At 55.1% G+C, this 13,557-nt stretch overlaps 4 protein-coding genes across 4 annotated transcripts; all 4 read right to left on the minus strand.

Annotated features, from left to right (window-relative positions):
* Positions 1–2,237: 2,237 nt before the first annotated feature.
* Positions 2,238–3,962, minus strand: LMXM_08_29_0950 (conserved hypothetical protein; the record flags this gene model as incomplete). The annotated part of the gene is made up of 1 exon (XM_003872412.1): positions 2,238–3,962. The coding sequence occupies one exon, from the start codon at positions 3,960–3,962 to the stop codon at positions 2,238–2,240; it is 1,725 nt and encodes a 574-aa protein (XP_003872461.1).
* A 2,468-nt stretch (positions 3,963–6,430) lies between these two features.
* LMXM_08_29_0940 (conserved hypothetical protein) lies at positions 6,431–8,704 on the minus strand (the record flags this gene model as incomplete). Its single annotated transcript, XM_003872413.1, has 1 exon — positions 6,431–8,704. One exon carries the CDS (start codon positions 8,702–8,704, stop codon positions 6,431–6,433), a length of 2,274 nt encoding a protein of 757 aa, XP_003872462.1.
* Positions 8,705–9,990: 1,286 nt separating this feature from the next.
* Positions 9,991–10,518, minus strand: LMXM_08_29_0935 (putative A-1 protein; the record flags this gene model as incomplete). The annotated part of the gene is made up of 1 exon (XM_003872414.1): positions 9,991–10,518. The coding sequence occupies one exon, from the start codon at positions 10,516–10,518 to the stop codon at positions 9,991–9,993; it is 528 nt and encodes a 175-aa protein (XP_003872463.1).
* Positions 10,519–11,066: 548 nt separating this feature from the next.
* Positions 11,067–13,235, minus strand: LMXM_08_29_0930 (ABC transporter-like protein; the record flags this gene model as incomplete). Its single annotated transcript, XM_003872415.1, has 1 exon — positions 11,067–13,235. One exon carries the CDS (start codon positions 13,233–13,235, stop codon positions 11,067–11,069), a length of 2,169 nt encoding a protein of 722 aa, XP_003872464.1.
* Between the last annotated feature and the right edge of the window lie 322 nt (positions 13,236–13,557).

A 13,557-nucleotide genomic window follows, 5' to 3' on the forward strand; every position in this document is an offset into this window, starting at 1 on the left:
ACACGTATACAAAGGGGGCGAAGAACGCCGATGAGATGAGCAGTAATAGAGGAGAAGGATGAACAAAAAAGGGGAAGAGAGGGGGAATGGGGAGCAGCCGAGCCACGCTTCAATAAGTGTGGAAGGAGAGCAGCGAAGCAGCCCAAGAGGAGAACAAAAGAAAACCCCAAAGGAGGAACGAAAAAGGAGCAGACACGTTTGTTGCCGCTGCGCTTGCTACTCTGGCCCACGCTCAAGGCATGTACTCGACAGAGCAGGAAGGACGACGCGACACAGGAGACAGCGAAGACGGAGAAGAAAAGCGCACGCACACACGCACAGGCACACACACACACACACAAGCACCCTCGCTCAAAGATGAGGGAGAGGAAAGAAGGAAAAATGACGCCTGCTCAGACACACTCACCGGCACACCGATGGCCAGAGAAGCTGCGACGACGGCAGAGAGACAAAGCAAAAGAAGGTACACAAAAGTGAAACGAAGTGCCTCGAAGACGGCAGAGAACCACAACTAGAATAGCCCAAGCGCGAAAATGACGATATATATATTCTTTTTTGGGGAGAGGCGTATTGTATCGATCTCCCTGCGCTCCTCAGCTGCTCGGGCAGCGTAGAGTACACACACGTGCACAGCCAAGGAGAACAAAGAAAAGAGGAAAGGTGTTGCGTTGAGTAGAAAACGCAGGGCGACGAGGAAGATGAGAGCGAAGAGCCCCCCCCCCTCCGAAAAAAAAAGAGACAGAGGACGGAGAAGTCAGAGAGAGAGAAGGATTTGGAGAGGGAGAGGGATGAACATGGCGAGGGTAGACGACAAAGAAAGCGTTGACGTCGTGTGTGAGAGAGAGAAGGCTTGAATGGGGGGGGAAGGGGGGGAGACAGAAGGAACGAAAATCTGAGAAAAGGATTTCGACCAAATTTATTGACGGCGACGGCGAGGACAGAGGAAGACGGAAGGAGTGGAGGAGAAATGCACACACACACACAGATAGAGAGGTGCAATCTGCTTACGTATCGTGCCTCTCTCTCCTTCCTCTACTGTTTTCTCCTCAGCACGAGAAAGGGAGAACACGAAAAACCTTTCTGTCAAAAAGCATCAAGGTGTCCTCATCCAATACCGCACACACACACACATACAAAACGCGTAGCAGGCGAGAAAAAGGAAACCAGAGAGAGAAAAGAGGCACAACGAAGTACAGTATCGCAAATATGGTTATATAGTGTTTACATATCTGAGGTGGTTGTAGGTCGCTGGTGGACGTGATGCGGGTGACAGCAAAACGGCGAACTCCTCCTTTCGTCGTCTATTTTCTATGTTTTGTTAGCCTTTCGAGGAAACGGAGTAGGGGGAGGGAGCGAACGGATCGTTTGATGCTAATCGCGAACTTTTTCTTTTGCGTGCTCGGAGGTGATGGAGAAGGCGCGTAGGCACACACGCACATACACAAAGATGTGCGTCTCTAGTGAACCCTGAAGAAGGGAAGAGGGGAGGAGTAAGCAGACGGAGAAAAAAAAATGGAATATAAAAAAAAGACTGCGATGATGTCGGCAACGTGAAAGACGGGACGAAGTGTGAAGCAGCAGCCCAGCAGAGAAGAGAGAGCGAAACGCCGTATGATGGCCATTACGGGGAGAGCAACGTGCGAGGAAAAGGATGTGACAAGAGATGCGAGAGCAACAAGCCAGCACCAATCGCAGCAAACCGAAACCAGCAGTAGAACCGGAACTCTTCAGTTTCCCTTCACCAATGGGCGGAGAGGGTTGCAGCGCGCTGACTGTTCACTCTCTCTGGTGTGCGGCAGACTGGTATTGAATGCCGTCGAGGAACAGCGTAGCTCACACAGGGAATACACATCCGCTGCGCCTGCATGACACACGGCACCCTTTTTTCCCCTTCAAGGGCGCACGTTGTCTTTCGTTTGTGTGCCTAATTTCCTTTTTTTCTTTGAAGAGGGTCTGAAAAGCAACTTCGAAACGATAACCAACGCCTCTTCACCGCCGCCTCGCGTTCAACTTCTCGAACAAAATACAAAAAAAAGTCGGTCTCCGTCTCCCTCTAGACCAACACTTGCAGCGGCGCGAGCTCGTAAATCCGTCGGAGGCACGCGCACTGTAAAGCGTGCGGCGATACGAAAAGCGAAGCACGTAAGTACGCGTGCGTCGAGTACCTCTTCGATCTGTCGCCTCCTCATCACGTACAGAGACACAGAGGCAAGAAACTCAAGTCGAAGGAAGCCACCCTACGGAGGGCCGATGGGGCGTTTCATCGCAATCCGGTAAGCTCTTGTTGTCGCAATGCTGGCGACCAAGAGAGGCTGGAAAAAGAGGAAGATCATAACGACAATGGTGATGCCGGCCAGGACCGGCTTCTGCAGCCGCGGCACTTGACGGAGGTCAAGCCCCAGATACTCGTCGTAAAACTCGTAGGCGCCGCACCGAACCTGCAGCTGATACAAGCACCAGCCTACCAGCACCATGTAAAAAACGTGGAGCCAGTCCGTGTATGGGTACGACATCATGACATGAAACGTGGTGTTTCTGTCTGCGTAATCAAAATCAGTCAGTATGTAGCGCATCTGCCGCCGCTGCACCGCCTCGAGGCCCAAGGTGCGGTACAGCAGATGGGTGTCCTCCTTCGATTTGTCCTCCATCGCCACGTAGTCATCACGCGCGTCCTTGCGTCCAATCAGCGCATTCATTCCGCGCCGCACCTGTGCGACAAGGGGGTGGCTCTTGTGCGCATTGTGCAGCGCCCTCAGCTCATCACCGTCTCCCTTCAATTTCCCGAGCTCCACCGTGGGCGGAAATGCATAGCCCTGGAAGCGCAAGACGCCTTGCTGTTGCATGATCGTAACAGGGTCGTAGGCGCGCGGTCCAGACAGCAGCTCCGCCTGCAACTTGGTGCTACTGTGGTGGTAATCGATCGGCTGCCCCTCCAAGCCGCGCTCCACCTCTTCCGCCGTGTAAACGGGCCCTTTGGCACCCTTCGTCGCAGTCCCCTCTGCGCTATACTTGGAACGGAAGTCCGCGAGAAGTTTATCATACTGCGGGGTGCCCTGGTAGTACTCGAGCTTCTTGATGGCCGCCTCCAGCTGCTTGGCGGTGGGTTTCGGGGCCGCCCGCTGCCTCTCATCTTCCAGCTCCTCCGGCGTCATCTCTACGGCAGCAAACTCGTGCGACGCTGCGAACATGCTTTGTTCCTTTGTGGTGCTACAGCTACTGTCTGCGCCAACACCACCACCGCTCAAGACGCCACCCGTGGGTTCGGTGCCGAGCGGTGTTGACTCCGATCCCCGGTGGGGAGCGTGTTCTCGGAGGATGTGCAGGCGACTACGGTGCGATGCATCCAGTGCGCCAACCGCCGACGCATCCCCCTCTGCAGCAGGCAGTGCCCGTGGAGCGCTGTAGTAGTACGCGCTCGTGTCGATCCCAGAACGTTGAAGAAAAGACTGCCCAGCGTACACGCTTGTACTGCGCACTCTCGCAGCGTCAGCATCCATGTAGATAGGGGCGGCCCGTTGGCGCTCAGCAACCGACGGAGCCCGCTCAAGGCCTTCCGGGAGCGGTACCTCCTCGCTGCGGCGCGTCAGATGTTGTAATGGGCTACCCGGCTTGAGAAAAGCGAGTGATTCATCGCTCGGGTCGCGCTCCTCGGGCGGGACATAGAGCGCAGGTCTCGGTGGCGCTGGGGTATCAATGATGGGTGGCAACTCATCGCTGCACGTGGGTCCCTTGGGACTGGATTCAGTTGTTTTATTCGCTTGCGGGCCTTGTGGGATAGCAATGGTGCGGGTGTCGGTGACGCTAGTACTGCTGAAATACCGTGCGACGGCAAGGCTTTCGGTAATCAGAAGAGAAGCTCTGCAGTGTGGTCGCCACGCACGTCCGTTACTGGAGCGAGGCAACACACTTAGGGAGCGGCCAGCCGCCGTAGCAGCGCATTCTGTAAAGTATCTACCCTTCATTCCAACAGTAGCCCTGTCCACAACGTCCCGATGCCCTGTCGATGGCAACAAAAGGGGCTATCAACCCCACCACCCAGCATTTGCGGGCGCTACTCTACTCCACCACCTCCTAGAGCAGAGACAAGACCCCCACCGAGAGGTCAAGGAGGGCAGAAGTGCGTTTGATGGCCTCCTGTAAAGGTGCAAGGCAGCGAGCGACTGCGTGTCAAAGGTGTAAAGGCAGCCGTGAGTGGTCACGGAAGCGAGCCAGAAGAGGGATAGTGCGCGATATCCTTTTCTTCGATAGAGATCACCTTCATACAGGCACACAGGAATCAAGTGGGGTGAAGGGCTACGAAAAAAAAGAAGCACGGCGGAGAGTAGAGTGTCCTTTTCTCATCAGGCAGCAAAAAGAAAGGGGGCGCATATCGCCGCTCTGGGGAATGAAAGGCGAAAACGCGCGCTACCAGCAGCAGCCGAGTGTGGCTCGTGCCGCGCGCGAGTCGTTCCGTGCGGCGGCCGTGCTCTCTCCTTTCATTGGGGGGGGGGCAAGTCCAGATTGTCGCTGCCCCCCCCCCCCGCCAGGTCCAATGATCTCAATAAAAAGAGAGGGAGGGAAAGCTTGTGCGAGCCGAGCTCGGGACCGTCCCTGTATCAGTACAGATCCTTTTTTTGTTGTTGCAGATAAATGTTTTGTTGTCGCTCGTTCTCCCAACTGGGAGCACAAAAGGGCAGATAAATAAGTCATACTGAAAGGGAAACGTGTGTACACGGAACGCACACACACGCATCCAGAAAGCACCAAGCGCAGATAAAAATAGAAATAGTCACTAATAGACATGAATTCATAATAAATAAATAAAATAAACGAATGAAAAGAAAGGCAACAGCAACAAGGAAAGGAAACGAAGAAAAGAAAGAAAGGGAGGGGGTGCACGTGTGTGCTGTGGCGCTACATCACTTTCACGCTACATCACTTCACGCTTAAGCATACAAACAGAAAGCACGGCGAGGAGGGGTGAAAAGAAATAAGAAACAAAGAAAAAAAAGCACGAAGTGAAAAAAGATATGACACGGAAAGGGATGAAGCACGGTGCTACGAAATAAAAGAGAGAGAGAGAGCCCATCTGCAATACTGTTGTTTCACAGCAAATGTACGCCAGCGCACCTTCTCTGACTCCTCAGAGTTGCATGAGTGCAACCACATGATGAGTCATCTTCTTTTTTTTTCATTTTTTGAGAGGTGGAGAGTTTTTTTGTTGCCGTTTGCCTTCCTTTTTCCATGCTCGTTCCGTCAAGGTGCGTCAAGATGAGCGCTCCCCGATTCGCTCCTGAGCCCTTCTCAGCGTCGGCGAGTGATTAGAGAAACCGCAGCCACGACTCCACACTGAAGTTCTGATGACCTGGAGTAGATATATGCACAGCCATGTCATCTGCTCATATTAGGTGGTGGCATCTCTCTCTGTGAATCAAAGGAGTGGGACCGTGGATAACAGAAACTAAACATCCCACACAAATGTATGAGAGTCTACCACACGCAACACAGAGAGGTCCTCCGACTGCGGTGTCATCCCTTACTGCGGCTCCTCGATGTTCTACAGCCTAAAGAGAAGACGACTCAGTGACATCGGGTTTGCTTCATCGGAACCCTCTTACACACGGCCTGAATTGCGCCGAGACACGTATGACAACACGCTGCACAGATCGATCACGAAACAAAGGTGAGCTTACTCCGGCCCTCCGCAGCTCCGTCCCTGCAGTCAACCTGCGGTGCACTCCACTCCTTCCCACTCCGGTTTCAACTCTTTTTACTTTTCACCGTGTCCGTTCTCTGCCATACAACGTGAGAGCCCGACAACACCCTGCCCGGCATGTCACAGGCCCCCATCGCGTGGTGCGAAGCAGTCGTACACACGCTCTACAGCAATGCGCCGACGCCGTCATACGAGCACGGCCTCCGCCTCATAACCCTACCAGTCGGCCCGCCTCGCCGGTCCCCGCCTGGTGCGTCCCTCGGGGTAGCTCAGGCCCCTCCCCCACACACCAGCAGGCGGTGTGAGGGGCGGGGAGACGTCCGAGTCGCGGCGACACCATGCCCACCAGATGGATGCTGCACGTGCGTTCACTGCTGCAGGCCGCTCCGGCGCAACGCCATCCACGACTTGACCGCCCACATCAGCAGCGATACATCGCTCTGACCTCCCCTACGCCACAGGTGCTTAACCCCGTCACCACCAGAGGTCGCCCAGCATTGGCGGGGGATAGGGGTGGGGGGCTGCTTGGCTTCCTCCCACACAGAGTCGGTACTGGGCCCTGGACACCACGCTTAGGTATCCCCCCTCTCCTCCACTGCCTTCAGGGGGTTGGGGAGAAACAAGGGAAAAAAAAACAGAAAAAAGGGTTGAAGGTGAGAGATTCACAGCCGAGCGACGTGTGTCAACGTGGCGACGCTGCTCCGTCGGCATCGACAGAGACTCTTTTGCGCACTCCTACTTCTTTCTATACGTTGCAAGCTCCATGACACGGATGTCGGCTGTGTCTTCCGTCTTGGGAAAAGCCACCGGAATGGACACCGTCTTGCCCACCTGCTCTACCGCGTCACTGCCGCCGAGCAGGCGGAAGATCTCTGTTTGACAGTTGCCCGTGAACGTAGTCAAGGGGTCAGTCAAGTACGTGTTGTCCTGCCTGCCAGCGTCCTCGGCGTTTTTCTTGATGTTATCCCAGTCGTAGTCGCCACCAATCACGAGAAGACCACCCTTTGCGACACGGTTGAGCAGGTGGGCAGGAATGGCACTTGGTTGGTAACTGCGCTCCAAGCAATTCCAGCACACCACCAGCGAGAAGTCAGAGAGATGGTCGTGCAGGTTTGTGGGGTCGGACTGAAAGAAGGTGGCGCGCTTGAGGGTCGGTCCCCACTGGAAGTCCTCGCACTTCACAGTATGGGCAGTGCGCACCCCGTCGGCAGAGCTCTCGACGCTGTACTGGCACTCGCCGCGCTCGCGAATGGCGAAGCAAGGCATCAGACGGCGCGCCGTGTAGTCGACGCCAAGCACCTGTTGAAAGGAGGTCGTCAGCTCGAATGCGATGCGGCCGCCTCCGCATGCAATGTCCATTGCTCTCACCGCTGGCACCGTGGCATGCTCGGCGAACATCCTCTTGGCATACTCGGCGATCGCAACACATCCGTTTGGCAAGCCCTGGAAAGAGTCGCGGAAACAGGTGTCGGTGATGACATCCACCTCGGGATCGAGACCAAGAAAACAGCACTTGCTCTGCGGCTCAAGTGCATCAGGTCCCTCCACGTAGCGCAAGCCAATGTACTGGAAGAAGTGGCGGCGAAAGGCAAAGCGGGCGTCCCGGGTGGCCATATTGCCGGTACTCGCCCACGTGCCACCCTTCATGCACGCGTGCTGGCCATCGAATGTCGGGAGAGAGAAGTCATCATAAAAGGGATGAACCCGATACCCGGGGTAGGGGTGAACGCGGGTCTCGCAATGCTGCCACACGTTGCCGATCACGTCATACAAGTCGCCGTGCTTGAACTTGTTAACGGGACAGCTGCTCTGGTAGTGCTCAAGGCTGATGTTTCCAGGCGCCTTCTCACCCCACTCCAGCTGGTCCTTTCCGATGTACCGGTCAAACAGCAGCGTCCACTCCTCCTCGGTCAGCATGCGAATCCTCTTGCCCAGCTGCTCGCTCTTGAAGGAACAGAAGGCGTGAGCCTCGAGGTTGTTGAGCTCGCATGGCCAGTCCCACGGCAGATCGATCAGCTCCGTCTGAAGACGCAGCGCAAAGCCGCTTGGGCGGGTCTCGTCACGCACCCAGAACCACGGGTGCTCCGGTTTTTTCCACTGCACCCACCTCCAGCCCTCTTCGTCCCAGTACCGCTGCACATTGTATCCGTCTGCCTTCATAAACGTGAAGAACTCAACGTTGGAGACGATAAACTTGCTCACCTTGAAAGGCGCCACCTCCACCATGTTGCATCCATTCGCGTAGTCGCAGTCCCAGCCGTACACATGCGAGTTCGGCATGCGGCCCATCTGTACTTTGCCGCCCGCGATGGGCACGAGGTCGTTGATTGGGGCTCGAGTGCCTGCGTCGGGGCAGCGCTGCCAGATGTCAGACATGACCGTAGAAATATATTTCATTGGCAACTCGCGGACGTGCACGGAGACGGTCTCGAAGTGAATGCGCTCATGCTCGGCGCACATCAGCATCACCCACCAGAAAGCGTTGGCGTCATTATCGGTGCTGTTTGCCAGTGTCAGCGGCATCTTGAGGGGAAACTTGCCGCTTGACATGAGCTGGTCAATGCGGTCGCGCACCTGGCGACGGTACTCGCACACCGTCTCCACGGTAGGCCAGGAGTAGTGCGCCACGTTCAAATCATCCCAGCTCATTTCATCGACGCCGATGGCGCACATTTTCTCAAGCCCCGGGTTGATGCGCTCCGTTAGGCCAGCCACGCGGAGCTTATTGATATAGAAGCATGCGGTGTGGCCGTAGTAGAAGATCATGGGATGGCGAAGTTTGTGAATGGGCGGCATAAGGAAGGACTCCTCATATGCAAGGCAGTCGAAAACCCTCTCGAACAGCTCCATTGTGTTGTGAACGTAGTTTCGGATCTCCTCCATCTTGGCCGCTGGGTCGCCGCTGTCAACTGTCGGCATGCGTTGCGAGAACAAGTTGCGAGGGGTTGCGAGTTTATAGCGCTCCTCGGCCTCTTGGCCGCTGTAGTGATGAAGGTGCACCGCCTTCATCTGTGTCTCGAACTCCAGTAAACAGAACACGTTCGTGCAGCCAAATAAAAAAAGAACAAGCAAACAATGAAAGTAATTGACAAATGTATATATATATATATATTCTATTCCGAAGTTGGACGAATTTTGCCAGAAGACAGAGGACACACACACACACCCAACCCGTTGGGCCTCAGTGGAGGGAGGAGGGGCACGGAAAGTAAAATCGACGGCGAAAAAAAAGGTAAGAAGTGTTAGACTCCCCGAAGAAAGGAAAGCACACTCAAAAAAGTCGCCTTTACCTGAGTGAAAGGGAAACTGAGAGAAGAGGAAAAGAAGAGAGAGAACGATGTCACGAGAGAGGCATGATGCATTGCGATCCATGTGATCCCAACCCTTCCTGGCTGATGAGCTTCCCCTTGCCGTGGACGAGTATACCGATCTAGTATCCCTTTGCCCGCGACCGCGATACCTCTGGCGCTGGCACAGCTATCCGTGAGAATCCTGTTGTTTTCACGTTCCCATCGGGTAACCCTACACACGAACAGGTAGACTTACGTATCCCCCTTTTCCGTCACCCAAGGATCCCGCTGTCATTGGTGGGGAATCGAGGGGAGGGGAGGGTTGGGGGAAAACGCAAACGCCTGTCATGACACCATTCCTCGAGATCTGAACCGAGCAGAGGAATAAAGTGAAGAAAAGATACGTGCGTGGTGAGGCATGGCATTGGAATCGCGGAAAGTGCCTTGATTCACTCACTCACTCATCATCATCACATCGGCATATCGTCTTTTTTATGAGACTTTGGCTCATCCCTCCCTCTTCCCCTCCTGTCATAAGCTCTCAACGAAAAAAAAAAAACGAGAGCGAGGACGAAGGCCAAGAGACGGACGAGAAAGGGAAAGCATGAGCAGAGGTCCAAGGAAAACCAACGGTGCGGGCGTAGGATCTGCGGTACTTGCTAGCAAATATATATATATATGTATTATTGTAAAGCCACCACCAGTTAACGTGTGCTGGAAAGAACATTCCTGGCATCTCGAAAAAGTGTCCCGAGGTGATGTGCCTGAGCGCAATAGCGCCAGGTGCCGTGCGGGAATGCGCAGGCACAGCTTGAAATCGTTAATTGTGCATTCGAGGAATCGATGCAGTGTCTGGGCCGTAAGAGGAAGCAGCAAAATCAATGAGCAGAGAGAGAGAGAGAGTGGTGCTCGCAGTAAGGCAGAACCTTCCATCAGCGCGCGCATGTCCCTGGAGAAAGGAAAAGAGCAAGGGGGAAAAAAGCCATTCGCGAGCACACAACCGTATCACGAGAAGAAGACATGCAACAGTGTGTAGAGCTCACTCAACTCCGTAGCTAGCAGCTTCTTGCGGGCTTCTAGAGTGGTTGATGACTCCGTTTGTGTGCACTTGGTGGAGCGATGAGCCAGCTCTGTGGGCCGTATGCGCTCAGCCGTGGCAAAGGGTACAACAAGAGAGCCGGTAGAGCAAGAAACACCGTACAAGTTGAGCTTGTGATTCTCAAACCTACATGGAAGTGTCATTGGTTGTGTTGCCTCCTTTTGCGTGCTGCTGGTTTCTTGGATCGCGCAGTTGTCGAGTACACTGCGCTGGCCGAGCTTTTCCAACAGCGCCGTGCTCCGTTTCACCAGGACAGCGTAGTCGCTGTCATCCTCAGACGCTTCCTCTGGGGTAGATGTGAAAGGTATGGCGCTTTTGCTGCAGTGCACGTGGTGCCGTGCCTCACGTCCGGGGATCGCGGCCGAGTCGTCCTCATCGTCTTTAGCTGCCGCTTCTGGCGCGCTCCCTCTTTGACGTTTCCTGGCGACGTCCATTCTGCACTGTTGTCCTTTTTTTCTTCGGAGGGGCAGTGAGTGCTCTGACACTGGGTAGCGTGCGCCCCTCCTGGGAAACAATGGGTTCTTGTCAGTGAGACCTTGAGCCTTCGCAGAAGCAGTGGGGATCCCCAGATGACGAACAAGTAACAGTGACCCCTATGAAGAAAACAAGTACGCGGAGCAGAGCAGGTGTCGAGAAAAAAAACGAAAAACAAAAATCAAGTGGCTGCACCACGGCAAACGGTTTTGGAGAACATGCATACTTGGATAAGCGAGGAGAAGTGCGAAACACCGCCCATCGATTGTGAGGCCCCTGTGGCAGACTTTGCCTTCGCCTCCCCTGTTTCACGGCCAGATGCACGACCGCATCAAGGAGTCATTTGGTGTAAGCAAAAGTAGGGGGTCGAAAGTGTCTGCGAGCATGGTTTCGCTTCACGTATTCGAAAGTTGAAAAGGCAAGCGCTTTGTGGGCGTTCCATCCCTTTACGTATACTCGAGTGCATTGTTTGGATACGTGCGGAGCAGCAGCAGGGACTTCGAATGGACTAGGCACTCCTCAGTGACCACAAGACAAGTAGAAGCCCCATCATGGAAGCACCCAAAACGGCTAGAATCAAGGCGGAAGACGCGACAGACTCATTTTCCAGCCCCTCCACGGCGAGATAGTCGTCGCCGGTGTAGCAGTAGGAGGTGTTCCCAGCCCCGTCGCACTGGAATGATTTACCATGTAGCCAAGTATAGATCACGGCACCGTATCCCCACCGCAGGATGCTGAGAACGCCGAGAAGAGGCGGAAGTGTGCGCAGGTTCAGGAGAAACCCTGAGAAAATGATGCTGTATCCAAAGTACGCGTACGAGACCCACGTCACCCACCGCCGCGAGGGAAGCAGAGTAACCAAATACTGAAACGCAGCGTGGGTGCAGGTGACGAGGCCAACCAATATGGCCAGTGAGTACGACGAGCGCAAGACGAATAGCACAAATGGCAGGAAGAGGGCCAAGTAGACGCTGCGGATGAGCACAATGCGGATGCAGAGACACACGATAAAGCTCAGAGGGCCGTACAGCTTTCGCTTCCGGTGGCCGAGAGCAACGCGGAGTTGGTCACGCATGCTCTCGATCGCGGCAAGGTTCGAAAAAAGGACAAGCACAAATGCTATAAAGATGAGCCCGCGGATGTTGTACATGCCACCTTGATTCTCTGGCTGCGAGTGCACCGCGACAGTGAGAACGATCAGCCCGATGGAAAGGAACGCAACGCCCAACAGAAGCTCAGGATCCGCCGCAATCTGCTTTAGTGTGTACCTGAGCAGCACACCAAAGCGCCAGAGGCCATGTGGTAGTGCACGGGGTGGAGGAGGCAGGGCGTGCGTTGTGGTAGCGCTTCGAGCGTTGGCAGAGTCCAGCGATGAAAGGAGAGCCGCATGCACTGCTGAGTCGTAGTACTTGGCGGCGTAGAACATGGTCTGCGACTCACTCTCGGCCCACTCCACCGCCAAGTCCATCAGGTCTCCGCTGGTCGCCACTTCCACAACGGCGCTGGTTGACACTCTACCCCCTTCAGACCTACGGCAGTAGAGCGGTGCCGGCGGCGGCGTGCCATTCAGGTCGTCCATCAGAAAAACGGGCGACGAAAGTCGCGGTGGCGTGCATATGACTGAATACAAGCGACTCCCTGGCACATTCACACCCCTTTGTGAAAAGGGGTCGTAATCGGTGGGAGGGAGCGATGGCGCGTGGAAAGTCCGCAGATCCTCCTCGGCAGCTTGTGCTTCCGCGCCACGACCTAGCACTCCTTTCCAAAGTGGCTGCGGTATGTGCCTCGGTATGCGAAGGGAGTTGAAGTATGATATAGCGTCTTGGCACTTCCCGGAGAACAACACCACTCCCCCCGCACCAAATAGGAGGAGTGTATCGGCGGCGCTGTGCAGGGGCATGGCCATCGATCGCGTACTCAGCACCACTGTTTTCATCACGTCTACGCAGATTCGAGAGAGAAGCTGGGTGCACTCGTTCTGCTCTACCAGACCCATGGTGTCGAAGGGGTATGAAAAGAACAGCACCGGTGGGTCCAGTACGAGCTCAAGAGCCACCTCCAAGCGGAACTTCTCCGACTGTGAGAGGTCTGCAACTTTCTTGTCGAGATCGAGACTGACGAAGTTGGCGGCGGCTAGCACCAACTCTCGCGTCCAACTGCGCTGCTCCTTGCAGTGGAGATGCACCACAAACCACAAATTGTCCTTCACTGACAGGAGAGGGACGAAGAGGGACTCGGCCCCAACGTAGGCAATGAGGCGCAGTCGAGTTTGCGCGTCGACAGCCGCATCACCGACCCAGATATCCCCTGACGCCTCTGTGCCTCGCCCTGCTATTACCGTCATCAGCGACGCCGCAGCAATACCGTCCACGTCGGCCACTACGTGCAGCCTCCCTCGGCTGAACTGGGCGGACACAGCCTGGCAGCAAATACGACCTCGACGCCAATTGGGATAGAAGCGATGCAGCCAGGGTCGCTGCACCACGGCGACGTTACGCACAGCCACGTCGATGCCGTCGGATCGAAACACAGAGTGATAGTACTGCCTCATGCGCTGCCCTCGCACTTCGGCGCCATAGACCTCGGCGTTAAAGTTTCGCCCATACAATCGCCCATCGGCAGATGGGTTGGAGTTTGTGGTGGGGTTGCCCACTAACGGCATGCTTTCGAAGATCATTCGAGAATATGCGCGAATGTGACTGGGCGGGGGGGAGATAAAAAAAGAGGGAAGTGATCTGAATAAAGAAATACTCGTATGCTGCCGCAAACTCGCCTTGCAGCCAAAACAAACATAAAAAATAAACAAATAAACACCTGCCACGCAAGTAGCTGAGATGACAGCCGCGTCACTCATTGACGCATAAGTACGACCGCGAGCAGCGGTTTTTCCTGCAGCCAAGCGACAAATTGGAGAAACATACCCCCTTTCGCCGCGCCTCGGTTGTAATGTGTGCCATCCATAAGTGTCCCATCCTGTAGATGGCCGACACGGTAGCGCG

This window comes from Leishmania mexicana, chromosome 8 (assembly GCF_000234665.1).
Source record: "Leishmania mexicana MHOM/GT/2001/U1103 complete genome, chromosome 8".
Classification (NCBI taxonomy): Eukaryota; Euglenozoa; class Kinetoplastea; order Trypanosomatida; family Trypanosomatidae; genus Leishmania; species Leishmania mexicana.